The sequence below is a fragment of the Aspergillus pseudodeflectus genome (assembly GCF_044049435.1).
Source record: "Aspergillus pseudodeflectus strain CBS 756.74 chromosome Unknown BJX68scaffold_3, whole genome shotgun sequence".
NCBI classification, from domain to species: Eukaryota; Fungi; Ascomycota; class Eurotiomycetes; order Eurotiales; family Aspergillaceae; genus Aspergillus; species Aspergillus pseudodeflectus.
This window is the reverse complement of record NW_027263779.1, coordinates 885,648-897,011: the sequence shown is the minus strand read 5'-3', so window position 1 is coordinate 897,011 and position 11,364 is coordinate 885,648. Positions and strand designations below refer to the sequence as shown.

At 51.5% G+C, this 11,364-nt stretch overlaps 5 protein-coding genes across 5 annotated transcripts; 1 reads left to right on the top strand and 4 right to left on the bottom strand.

The window, feature by feature from the left end:
- Positions 1-105: 105 nt before the first annotated feature.
- BJX68DRAFT_226372 (class I SAM-dependent methyltransferase) lies at positions 106-1,801 on the bottom strand. Its single transcript, XM_071038501.1, has one exon. The coding sequence runs from the start codon at positions 1,130-1,132 to the stop codon at positions 203-205; it is 930 nt and encodes a 309-aa protein (XP_070904446.1). The 5' UTR covers positions 1,133-1,801; the 3' UTR covers positions 106-202.
- A 257-nt stretch (positions 1,802-2,058) lies between these two features.
- On the bottom strand, positions 2,059-3,039 carry BJX68DRAFT_261941 (uncharacterized protein; the record flags this gene model as incomplete). Its single annotated transcript, XM_071044322.1, has 1 exon — positions 2,059-3,039. The coding sequence occupies one exon, from the start codon at positions 3,037-3,039 to the stop codon at positions 2,059-2,061; it is 981 nt and encodes a 326-aa protein (XP_070904445.1).
- A 575-nt stretch (positions 3,040-3,614) lies between these two features.
- On the bottom strand, positions 3,615-5,733 carry BJX68DRAFT_226366 (MFS transporter). The gene is made up of 3 exons (XM_071038500.1): positions 5,225-5,733; positions 4,555-5,145; positions 3,615-4,489 (listed from the first exon to the last, which is right to left on the bottom strand). Exons 1-3 carry the CDS (start codon positions 5,615-5,617, stop codon positions 3,875-3,877), a joined length of 1,599 nt encoding a protein of 532 aa, XP_070904444.1. The 5' UTR covers positions 5,618-5,733; the 3' UTR covers positions 3,615-3,874.
- A 563-nt stretch (positions 5,734-6,296) lies between these two features.
- BJX68DRAFT_261939 (uncharacterized protein) lies at positions 6,297-9,991 on the top strand (the record flags this gene model as incomplete). Its single annotated transcript, XM_071044321.1, has 7 exons — positions 6,297-6,305; positions 6,352-6,586; positions 6,639-7,126; positions 7,178-7,350; positions 7,414-7,908; positions 7,966-8,132; positions 9,831-9,991. 7 exons carry the CDS (start codon positions 6,297-6,299, stop codon positions 9,989-9,991), a joined length of 1,728 nt encoding a protein of 575 aa, XP_070904443.1.
- On the bottom strand, positions 9,748-10,806 carry BJX68DRAFT_226353 (uncharacterized protein). The gene is made up of 3 exons (XM_071038499.1): positions 10,675-10,806; positions 10,442-10,579; positions 9,748-10,348 (listed from the first exon to the last, which is right to left on the bottom strand). The coding sequence occupies exons 1-3, from the start codon at positions 10,751-10,753 to the stop codon at positions 10,191-10,193; spliced, it is 375 nt and encodes a 124-aa protein (XP_070904442.1). The 5' UTR covers positions 10,754-10,806; the 3' UTR covers positions 9,748-10,190.
- Positions 10,807-11,364: the final 558 nt, after the last annotated feature.

Sequence of the window (11,364 nt, the reverse complement as noted above, 5' to 3'; positions counted from 1 at the left end):
ATGGCAGCAGTCCAGACGCACCTTCCTGACCGAACCAGGAAGGACCCCTACGTACCATGGCATGCTAGTATGCAATGCGATGCAATCTACGATACATCAAAAAAACACATGATGACGATCTATTGTAAACTACGACTAGGTACGCTCTCTATCTTTCCTGGACTACCACGTGGCAAGAGTGTCATTGCCTTACTCCCACCACTTAAGCGTCCCGCTTCACCATCAAGAGAAACCCCGTCGTCGCCCCCCGAACCTTCTCTTCACCTTCCTTCACGCCAGTCTCCCTCAGCAACCGCTCAATCTCCCTCCTAAATATCCTTACAACATCGCTCTCTGTCCCCACAAGGGTCGGGTTCGCCTCGCGCCACCTCGTGATCGGACTCCCTGTCCCAATCATCCTCTCAAACGCATCAAGCCCCACCTCCGGCTGCCCAACTGCATAAAAGTCCTCGTCCCGAGCGTCCCAATCCTTCCTTACAAACGACGCCGAGTCGAACCCGGAAACTTTTGGTTCAACCGTCCAGGGGAGACCGAGATTTTCATAGCGGTCGCGTGTCATCCAGTTTCCCGGCGTGAAATGCTGCTGCACGTACTGTGTCTCAATCCGGTCCATGGCCTCCTGGATTGCACCGGCGTTGGGCATATCCGGATGTACGGCCATGTGTCCACTCGCCCAGATGGCGACGGTGCCACTGGGCTTGAGGACGCGGGCCGCACTCGTCCAGAAGGCCGGCATGTCGAACCAGTGTGCGGCGGTCGCGACGACGATGAGGTCGACGCTGGCGTCTGCGACGGCGGGGTCAAGGTCCCGACCTAGTTCTTCGGCCGTTGAGACCTCGAAGCGGATGGGCGTTGCCGAAGCGGAGGTGGGCAAATTGGCGACGCGGGAGCGCGCAGTCGCGATCATTCCTTCGGACGGGTCGAGACCGATGGCTGTGGTGAAGTGCGGCGCGAGGTTGGCAATTGCTAGGCCCGGGCCGCAGCCAACGTCGAGGACCAGGTCCAGCTTCCCACCAGTCGAGGTGTGGTGGCTCAAGACCGTGTTGTAAAGGTTGGGGTGGTAGTCGAGCCGGTTCTGGACGTAGGCTTTGCCTTGTTCGGCTGTGTAGGAGCGGAATGTTTTCTCCAGCATTTTGATTTCCTGATATGGCCGAGTGCTACTGCAGCGGTAAAGGGGGAAAGAAAGAGGAAAGAGGAGAAAGCAGGCAATTGATTTGGAAGTGCTCCATGAAAGGAGCAACAGAAGATGATTTATAGAGCCGATCGCAACCAACCCCGCCAAAACCACTAACCCCAATCTATACGACGAGAGCGAATCTAGACGGGATCCGGCTAGCGCGGGCGCAAGCCACAGGCGTGATCAGGCGCCCCAGTTGGGTCCCCCGTAAGGCGTAAGCGGAGCGACACGGTGTACGCCCGGAGTACGCCTGGCACTGCAGGATGGCACTGCCAAGCAAGCTCGGTTTGAGCATGTCAGAATCATATTCTTTTTCCTCGAATCAGCTCTTAGCCCGCTCCTGGTCGTCAGATGTGCCTTGTCCCCAGACGGTAATTCATAGGGGGCTGTCGAGTGAAGTGCGGACACTAGCACATGTGGAGTGCAAGGAGGGTTCGCCATTCAGGAAACGGGTTTACTATGACTACCTGATGCACCTCATCCCGGTGCGTATTCATGAAGAGACATTGAAGACACGATTCTTCAGCTTTTGAGTGACGGAAATTAGAGTAACCTGGTGAGAGGATGCTCGACCTGCACTCTCGGCTTTTCAAATTAACCTGATTTGGGTTACCTATTTCTCGCAAAGTCCTTGTTGTGGATTCTTGCCTTTTGAGTTCAATTCAATGAACCAATACTTGACTTTAAGCGTGAGACTCGAGCTAGAGGTAGTGGAGACAGCCTGAGCATGAGATCCATCCAGCAGTACGTGATTTTGGTATTTTGGGCTGAGAAGCTTTGGTATAATGGTGAAACCAAGAATCGGATATGGCAATTGCCGGGGTTATCACTATGAAACGACGAAGAGCGAGCAAGCCAAACCAAACCGGGTATCCAAGATTTCACAAGGCCATAACCACCGCCGCAAACACCGCAACAACCAGCCCAGCCAGAGCCGGCCGATGTGAAGGCGCAAGATCGCGGGGGCCATCTGTAGAGTCGCCAGTACTAGTGTCGTCCTCCTCATCTCCGCCGTCTTGTTCGCTATCATCATCATCGTCACCCTCATCATCATCTGCAGAAGCACCGCTCCCCGGCGTGTAATACATTGGCCAATCCGCATCCACTCTATCAAACGCCCCCAGACACAGCTGCGTCTCATTCTCTCCAGTCCTTAGATAATCCCAGATACACTGCACCTGCTCCTCACTCTGCAGCCGCGACGCACACGCCTCCCGGTCCCGGTCCCCAGCCACCACCTCCGTCCCTTCGGCGGGGCAATCCGTGCTATCCCCCAGTGTCCACGACGACCCATACCCAGGACACTCTTCGACGTCGATTCCAAATTCTTCCCCGGACCCGTCATCCATAAGCTCGAACCAGTGCGCCCCGGACGCAATCGGCTGGCGCGTGGATGAATACACCGAGCTCTCGCCCTCGGGGATACACGGTGTCGTCGCATAGTCCCACTCGACGCGATAGCTGCCCGCGCGAGCCTCTGTCCGGATGGGATCCTGCAGTGGTACGATGGCGACCCCGTCGGCGTGGTACTGGAAGGTGTTTGTGGTGAGATCGGACTCTGCGAGGCCGCGCGCTTTGTTCTGCGACCGGGTCTGGAGCGTCTGCCACTCATAGGGCACACTGTCGGCGCTGACGATGCGCCAAATGATGCTGAATTCATGGCGGTACGCGAGCTCAGCGTTGTGGATTGCGAGGATTGCCGGTGGCGACCCGAGTGTCGCGTTGGTGTTGTACGTTTTGTTTGCGGGGAAGAGGAGGGAGATTGAGACGGCTGCTGGGTAGGTTATCTCGCTGGTTGCGAGGCCGGTGAGGATTGTCCAGATGAGGACGGCTGTACCTGTTGTTGCGATAGAGGGGGCCATTATTGAGTGCAGCGGAGTGAAGCTGAGATGAGTTTGGTTGCAAGGGATCGCAGACTACGAGGATGGCTGTGGGGGGAGGCGGGGGTGTTGCTGATGTTTTATTCAAGATCGAGCAACATCAAGGGTCTTTCAAGGTTCAGCCCTGCGCCCCGCTTGGCACGATGGGAATACGAGGTTCTCTGGATCACTGCCAATAGCCACTATCCATGCGAGGAACACGGGGCTCAGGGAATGCGAGCCTGTGCGGGCTTGTATGGCACTCAAGCGCAGAGCCAAGCACTTGGAAAGGAGGCGCAGCGTGAGATATCGACCACCACACCCAGAGTCTTAACTTATCCATTCATCGGATCGGTCAAGTTCCCTTCGCTCTGGCCTGGTCAAACGGAGATTTCTCTAACCAGTACTTTTATATATTTCCCCCACTCACTACGCGAAATCTTCGAGACGACTGTGGTGACTATATGGGAGGCCTATGCTCGTTAATCTGTTTCGCAGGTGAGTGCTCCTGTAATACTTGGTACGTCAGAAAGCAGCGAATATACATGAGAGGTATGATGCGCAATCATGATAGTGTCCAGCAATGTGAATATAATGGTATAGTATGTCTATCACTGGGAGTTCAACTGATGGAACGTTCGAATGGCTCGTTACCAGATACGTTGTGCACAGCGAAGAAGAGAAATGCATGTTCATATTATACGATATGGAAATAACAAAAACGCGTACAGCGGAGATAATGAGTGCTGGAGGCGAGCCCCTCTACACCAACTCTAAGTCTAATAATGTTGTATCAAATTGAAAAGATTTTTATGGTGGTGGAATGTACCCTCACCCATCAAGCCTTCCCCCCATCAAGGTCCACAGGCCACCGCTCACGGATGGTCTTCCCGTACCGCGTGAAGAGGATAGGGACCGGCACAAATGCCAGAGCCAGGAACCCAAGTAGCGAATTACCCCAGCCAAGACCAAGGTCACTAAACATGGTAGGCCCCGCAAGTGGCAGCAGCGCACCAACCAAGGACCTTGTGGCAGTTAAGGTGGCGTTAGCAGACGCGGCGTACTTCGGATAGCAATCGATCACGTATGTTTGGATGGGCATGTATACACCCATCATAGCCACGCCAAAGGGGAACATTCCGATAATGGGTACGATCCAGTGAACTTCCTTTTCGACTGTCCATCCGTACCAGAAGAAGGAGATGGGTAGAATGCTCGAAAAGAAAATCATCAGCGGCAAACGCATCTCGGGTTCGAATACCCCGCCGTTGTGCCTGGTGGCCCGGACGAGCATTCTATCGTTGGTGAGGGCCATAAAGGCAAGTCCGACTGCGAAACCCATTCCGATACCAAGATAGGCGAGGCCGGATAGTCCTGTCGAGAAACCGTACTGCGTTCTGAAGACGGAGGAAATTGTGGTGAAGAAAAGATATAGGAGACCGTAAACGAATGACTATATTCGACCCACCCGTCAGCACTACGTCCGTATCAGAACCATAAGAGGGAGTTGGATCTCACCATGTAAGTGGAGAGGAGGAGTACGATTGGAGACTTGACCAGCAAATGGAAAGGTCGCTGCAAACCCAGCTTCAGAGCCTCTTCCACACGAACTGGCTCCGCACCCTGCTTTCCATTCCCCTGCTCGTAGGCACTGCGCAAATCTGTCCGGCCAGTCTCCTTTGCCAGCTTGGCTGTCTTCCATCTGATAAGCACCGGGGCGAACGTCTCCCGATTGAGGACTTCGATGGCGAGACTCAGGACCCCACCGGCAATGAGTAAAACCCAAAAGGACCAGCGCCAGCCGGCTTCCTGACCAATAAACCCGCCAGCAATTGGACCAATGACTGGGCCCATGAGGGGACCAAGACCCCAGATTGCAGTGGCTTTGCCTCTTTGCTCAATCGGGAAGAGGTCTGCAATAACACCTGCTCCGAGGGTAATGCAGCCCGCTCCTCCAATGCCTGCGAAGAAGCGGCATATGATTTCCGTCTCGATGTTTTGAGCTAGGGCACAGCCGATCTGCCAGACAACGAAAAACCAGTTGGAGAAACTGAGAACAACACGGCGGCCATAGATTTCGCTGAGCGGGGCGAGGAGGCAAGGACCGAACTGTAGATCGAACACTGGTCAGCCAAGGCAGGAATTGAACTCGTCACAGCTCATATTGCAGGGCTAGGTCATAACATACCGTGTATCCTAGTAGGAAAACACTGACGGTAAAAGACAGTATGGTCTGGTTGGTTTCGCGAAAGTCCGCAGCCATGTAGGATACAGCGGGAGCAAACATGCTTGACGCGAGTGGTGATACCAGGGTAAATGCACTGATCAGGCCGAGCAGACCCCATTTCTTGCCAGGTGCAAAGTTCTGGGGGTTGTTGGGGTCATCTTGTCCCTCCCATCCGACAATGCCCCGACTGAGGTCAGTTTCGGGGAAGACCTTTTTGACTGCTGTCGAGTTGCTTCCAGGCTCGGGATTGGCTTCTTTTTCAACGTCGCGCTCTTCGAGTCGTGAGTTATCGATCTCGGCTATGGTAGACATGGCTGACAGTCGTCCATCGGGTGCGTCGTTTCGACTTTCCATAAATAAAGAACTAGTGATAGAAGTATAAAGAAAATAAGATGACAAGGAACGTGCTCAGGATCTGAAGATCTATTGCCAAAGTGTTATGCGAGGGATGATCGCCGTGGGATAAGCACGAGTTGGGCAAACAAACGGAGTGAGGACGCGGTGCGATTAAGTAGGGGGTGGATGGCCCGTGGCCGAGTTGGCATTCGGGACTCCGTGCGATGCAGCCTTGACCCGGGCCGAGTGGTGAGCCAAGAACCGATAACACCGGTTGCAAGTGCACAATCCTACCCCAGAGTATCGTCTGCCACTGCTCCACTGGCTGGCTGATTTATGCATGTCTTGTGCGATGTCTGGCCATCCTGCATAAATGCTCTTGTGCAGAGCTTGTCTCCATAACTGCCGACACAGTGGACCCGAGTATTGTAAAGACCACCAATAAGATTAATATCAGCTCACGCCGTTAGCTGATATCTGACCCACTATGGCGGCCTGGCGTGGGATTCTTTCCCCCCTAATGCGGTTTTCCACTTATGGGATGGGCAGCGCATAACACAAGCTCCGTCGGGTATCGGTGATCGATTCTTCTCTCATTCTATCCGCGCCGTCGGAATTCACCTCAAGCTGCGTTGTGTAGTGTATCTCAATGGACTCGTCCCTAAACACTAGCGGACGCAAATGGTCTCGAGTTCGAATGCGAAAGGTTGTTGAACAGAGTATCGTCCGATGTCTCTGCTGACTTGTTCTAGGCATGTGACCACTGCAGACGGAGCAAGAGCAGATGCGAAAAGACCGACGGGTCTCCATCTTGCATCGCCTGCGAAGCCCGAGGAATCGCCTGCATCATCACACCTCAGACCATTAGGCAGACGGGGACACATCCATCGCATGTCTTTCCAAGGACATCTGATTCAGATGCCTCAACCTTCATCTCCAGCAGGCAGCGGTCCAAGGTTGTATTGTATGACTGGATATATGGAAACAGTATGACGCGATCCTTTCTTCCTTCCTTACACTCTTGTACTAACCCAAAAAGCACGATCGAGCGACCTGCTCAATGATCCTCGCCTGCTCGCTAATTTTGCGGATGACTTTCGACACAATGTTGAGTTTGCCATTTCACAACTTGCAAAAGTTGACACAGGTCGCTGCGAAACAGACTTATTTGCGACGACGAGTCTTCCACAGGAATTCGCTCCTCTACCAGACGAAGGCGAACTCTTGCAGATGATTCTCATGTTCTCTGACTCGGTTCACCTGGCATTCCCCTTGTTTCGCGAATACATCGACCAGTGGCTCACTGAACGAACATATATAGATCCGTCTATACGCGATGACATACCCGCTTGGGCATCCCTTAATATCGTGCTCGCCATGGGCTACAAGTATCAGACCCTACGGTATCCGGACACGACAGAAAACAATATTAAGTGCGACAGATATCTCAAAAATGCTATAGACACTATTCCGAGATTGATCTTCAAGTCTCCAACATTAGGCGACGTGGAAGCTTTACTAGGCATGGTTTGTGTAAAGACACCCTTGCCAGCTTAAGTGACTGTCTAAGCGTTTTAGGTACTTCTTATGAGTTGCAGTCTCGAATACCCATTAACGTATAGTCTGCTTGGTATCGCCATCCGCAAAGCCAGGACCCTTCGAGCCGAGCAGGCCCATTCATTTCGCGTTGGAGGAGTCGTTCAAGAGAGAAGAGCGCGTGTCTTTTGGGTCGGCTACGTTCTTGATAAGATGTATTCCAGTTTTTCTTTTCTTTTATTTTTTGCTCTTACAGTAAACGAGTCTGACACAACCAGGACATCCTTCATTCAAGGCCTCGCCCCCTGCGAAGACGACAGCAACTTCGATGTTGACATGCCACGGTCCGTCAACGATAAGTCGGGCACAATACTCCTCCCCAATGGATTCAAGCTCCCCTTCGGCCAACACGTATGCCAGCTCGCCGTTATTCGAGGACGCATCTTTACCATGCTCTACTCTAGCAATGCACATTATCAGCCGTCATTAATAGAAGATCTCTCGTCGCAGCTACGAGCGTGGCGAATATCCGTCCACCCAGAGTGCGAGGCCTCGCTCGACATTATGGAGGAGTCTTCGTTCTCTCGACTCTATATTGTCCTCCTTCTCCTCACCTATCATCACACTGTCATTATCCTGCACAGAGCAGCCTATCTCGCCCATGCAGATACTCCACAACTCCAGGCTGGGCCCCTCGCTGCTTGCGCTCGCTCAGCTCGCAAGGCCCTGAGCCTCACTCGCTATTGTCCCATCTACGCACCAGTCGCTGTTCGGTATGACTTACTGTACCTGTTACGAGCTTCAAGTGTGTTCCAGCTGACAAATTACAGGAGTGTGTTAATGGCTGTTTTTGCCTCCTTTGTCACTCTGACAATGCATATACTAGACGAACCCTGGGATCTAACTGCAAGGACGGATCTGGCTGCCTTGCAAGATGCATTTAGATTTATTTCTGACTTGGTACATTTCAACAGCAACTTGCCCCTCGAGCAGGTAGGTAAGTTGGATTCGATGCTGAACATATGCCGCTGGCATTTGGATTCGGCTGAGCGGGCGATTCGATGTAGCCAAGGTGTAGCGTAGGGCTGTGCCTTCACACTTGTTGTCTGGTATCTATATACGTCTTAATCCTATCTGTGTAGGCTTGACGTCTAGCACTCCCAAAGCGTGATTCATCTCGAATATACGCATCGTTTCATTACGATTTTCCCAATAAAAGCAGATGAACAGGGGTAATGCCTATCCACAGGCCGGTCATGCAAATACTGGTGCGGAGATTCTAGACAGGGGACTTGGTGTAAGGAAGCAGTATGTCCTCAGGGCAGAATGCCTCTGCAAATATCCACGGGTGTCCCAGAGACAAGATGCCATTTTCATAATGGCAAGGCGGCGGAATGCCGAGACTGAATGAGAAGCACAAGGCACGAGATGTTTGCCAGAGTGCCAGAGCAGGCAGTTTGTCCAAGGGACAAGGTGCCGTTTTCATAATGGCGAGGCTGTGCAATGCTGAGGCTGCGTGAGGCGTCCAAAGCATGAGACTTTGCGTCGGCAAGGACAGTGTCGGAGAGACCACCTGAATTTATATTACCAGCCCGGCAAGATGCGTCAGGCGCAAGCTCTCATTTATTTCTTTTACTCATTGTTACTTTGTTTCTTTCTTTCCGACTGCAATATTTCTTATCTCATCCTTCAATCTATTGTTCCTATTCTTCGACCTTATCCTTTACCCCAGCAACCATTATTCGACAACCTCTTCACCGAAGCTGTTATCCACCACTTGCAACTTTATCATTCCAATTTCTTTCCATCTCGTTGTTTCTCTTGCTATTACCGTTCTTATATTTCTCCCCATTCCGTTCGTGACCGCCTCTCATCTCTTCTGCCTGGAGAGCATCGAGGAAACTGCTACTTCTTGGCTATCACCGCCCACGCATCTATAGGCAAGAATATATCTATTAAGATAAACTATATAGGATTATGCCCCTCCCTCTTTACTTTGCTTTTTAGCATGCATTTAATAGATAGCATAGGACCCCCCGTGCCCGCGTAGATATCCATAATTATATAATCTAATAGATTTGTGAGGTGCGATTTAAGTATGGCACAGGCTTATATAGCAAGACTACCATGGCTCTCGAAAGGGAATATAAAGGTTCCAGAGTTATATTAGCAAGAATTATATATAGTAGTGCAGCTAGCTGGGCAGCCAGGTTTAGTTACCAAGTTCGTGGAATTAGATGCGTGGCCAGGGCATATTTTCCTTGATTTCCAGAATTGTTGTGCTTTTGTGTGGGGTTGGGGGTGAGATGTAACACTGCAAGAATAGCCTCTCTTAGTCGAGTGCTGAGGATGACCACTGTTGGTGCCTTAGGCAGCGTACCTACCTGCCTATGCTAGGGCAGCGATGCCTGAGGTGGTACTTGGTAGATTCCTTGTGAAACCATATAAATATAGTATATAAGCATAATTATATCTTGGCTGTACTAGCCATATATAACAGAGGCTAATGACTAGCTCAGGTATCAAGCTAGTACTTAATTTAGAGTATCTAATCTACATTATATTGTTTTTTTTTTACAGAGCATGGTATTCAAACAGATTCGCCGCCCCCAGAAAAAAGTCCATCCGCAATGGAGATACATCAACATTTCCCAGACCTTCACAGGTTGATGAAGGGACACTTGACGTTCTTCAGAGCTCCTCAAGCTAACCTTCGCGAGCAGCCGCGGCGGCGGCCCGAACAGGCGCAATGGATATGTTGCCCTGATTGGCAACTCATGGCTTGCCACCGCGCAGTGGTTCATCGTTGTCGAACGCCCTCCACATCTCTCCTCCATAGCGCCAATTAAAGGCTAAGTGATGTCTCTCGCGAAACGCTGTGCCGTGGCAGTGGAGTTCCATATACGCCCTTTTGAGAGTTTCTGCGGGATAAGGGGTTATATGGATAGGTGATTGATTCTATAACAAGGTCCAGCGACAGCTCCGGCTCATTGCAGAAGGAAACAACAAGCGAGTTTCCCACTTGACTCCCGCGCGGGGCAAAGGTCAGATCGGTCTATAGCTTTGAAACACGTTTCCAGCGCGCCGCCCCCTTGAACGCAATACCAAAGTCGGGCGTCGTGAACTTGATGCGGCTACCACGGTGGATGAAAAACGTGTCCCCCTTTCCCAGAGTTGCCGTCTTGCCGGCTTCGTCTTCAATCGTCAGAACCCCTATTCGATAGATACACACCCATTAATACTCCAGCTGCGCTAATACGGGACAAAAATGAAATTCAGGGTACCCGTAAGCGAGCACTGACTGACCTTTCAAAACAACGCCAGTCTCATCATAGTCGTAGGGCCGCAACTCCTGCTCATCGCTCGTATGCTCGATGTAGAACAAGGAGCCGGTCAGTGGGTCCCGGATTCCGCCGGCGGTGTCGGGGGTTCCAAATGTATCAACTGTATTGTGGGATGGATTATTGTCAGATCACCTGCACAAAAAAAGACAAACAGGATAGGCTTGGCAGTATCCCGGAATAAGGGCAATAACCGACCGAAATGGACATAGGACGGTGCTCCCTCGAGGTGAGGGATACGGTGCAGCGTGGAACTGGATAAGGTTTCGAAGGGCATTTTGTTGGGAATGGCGATTGTTGTACAAATTGGGCCGTGCTCGTCAGCCGCTGTCATGTGCGTGCAGAAGCTTATATATTTGCGGAAGACCAGTTTGTATGAGCGGGTATCACCTGGGCAGGTAGTGGAGTTCAGCTGCCCGGACACTGCACCTGGTGGGGACGGGTGTCTCCCCCCGCGTTCCGAGGTTATTATCTGTCGCCTGTCGCCTGTCGCCTGTCGCCTTGTTGTTAAGCTGGACTAGTTGTGTGAGGCGAAACGTACGAAGTTGTTTCTTTTGCTCTGAGCTAGGGGTCGCAGTGGCGACATGGTATTTAAGGAATCAGGATTACCAGCCAAGATTGGTTGCCAGGATGGTATGTATTTTTTTTTTTTTTTTTGCGTGTGTTGAACGGGGTTTACTCCAACAGTAACCGGGCGGCCAAAGAGTTATGCGGCCAGAAGGGAATTATAAGCACTAGAGCAACGACTATGATTCCCTTGCATCTGGAAAATAAAGCTCTATTGGACAAGGACTGCTTAATTGTACCCCTCAAGATTATGCATGTCATATGAATGCGCCTCTCCTATGTAATCAAAAGTCCGATTATTGTATCTGAACAACCTATACG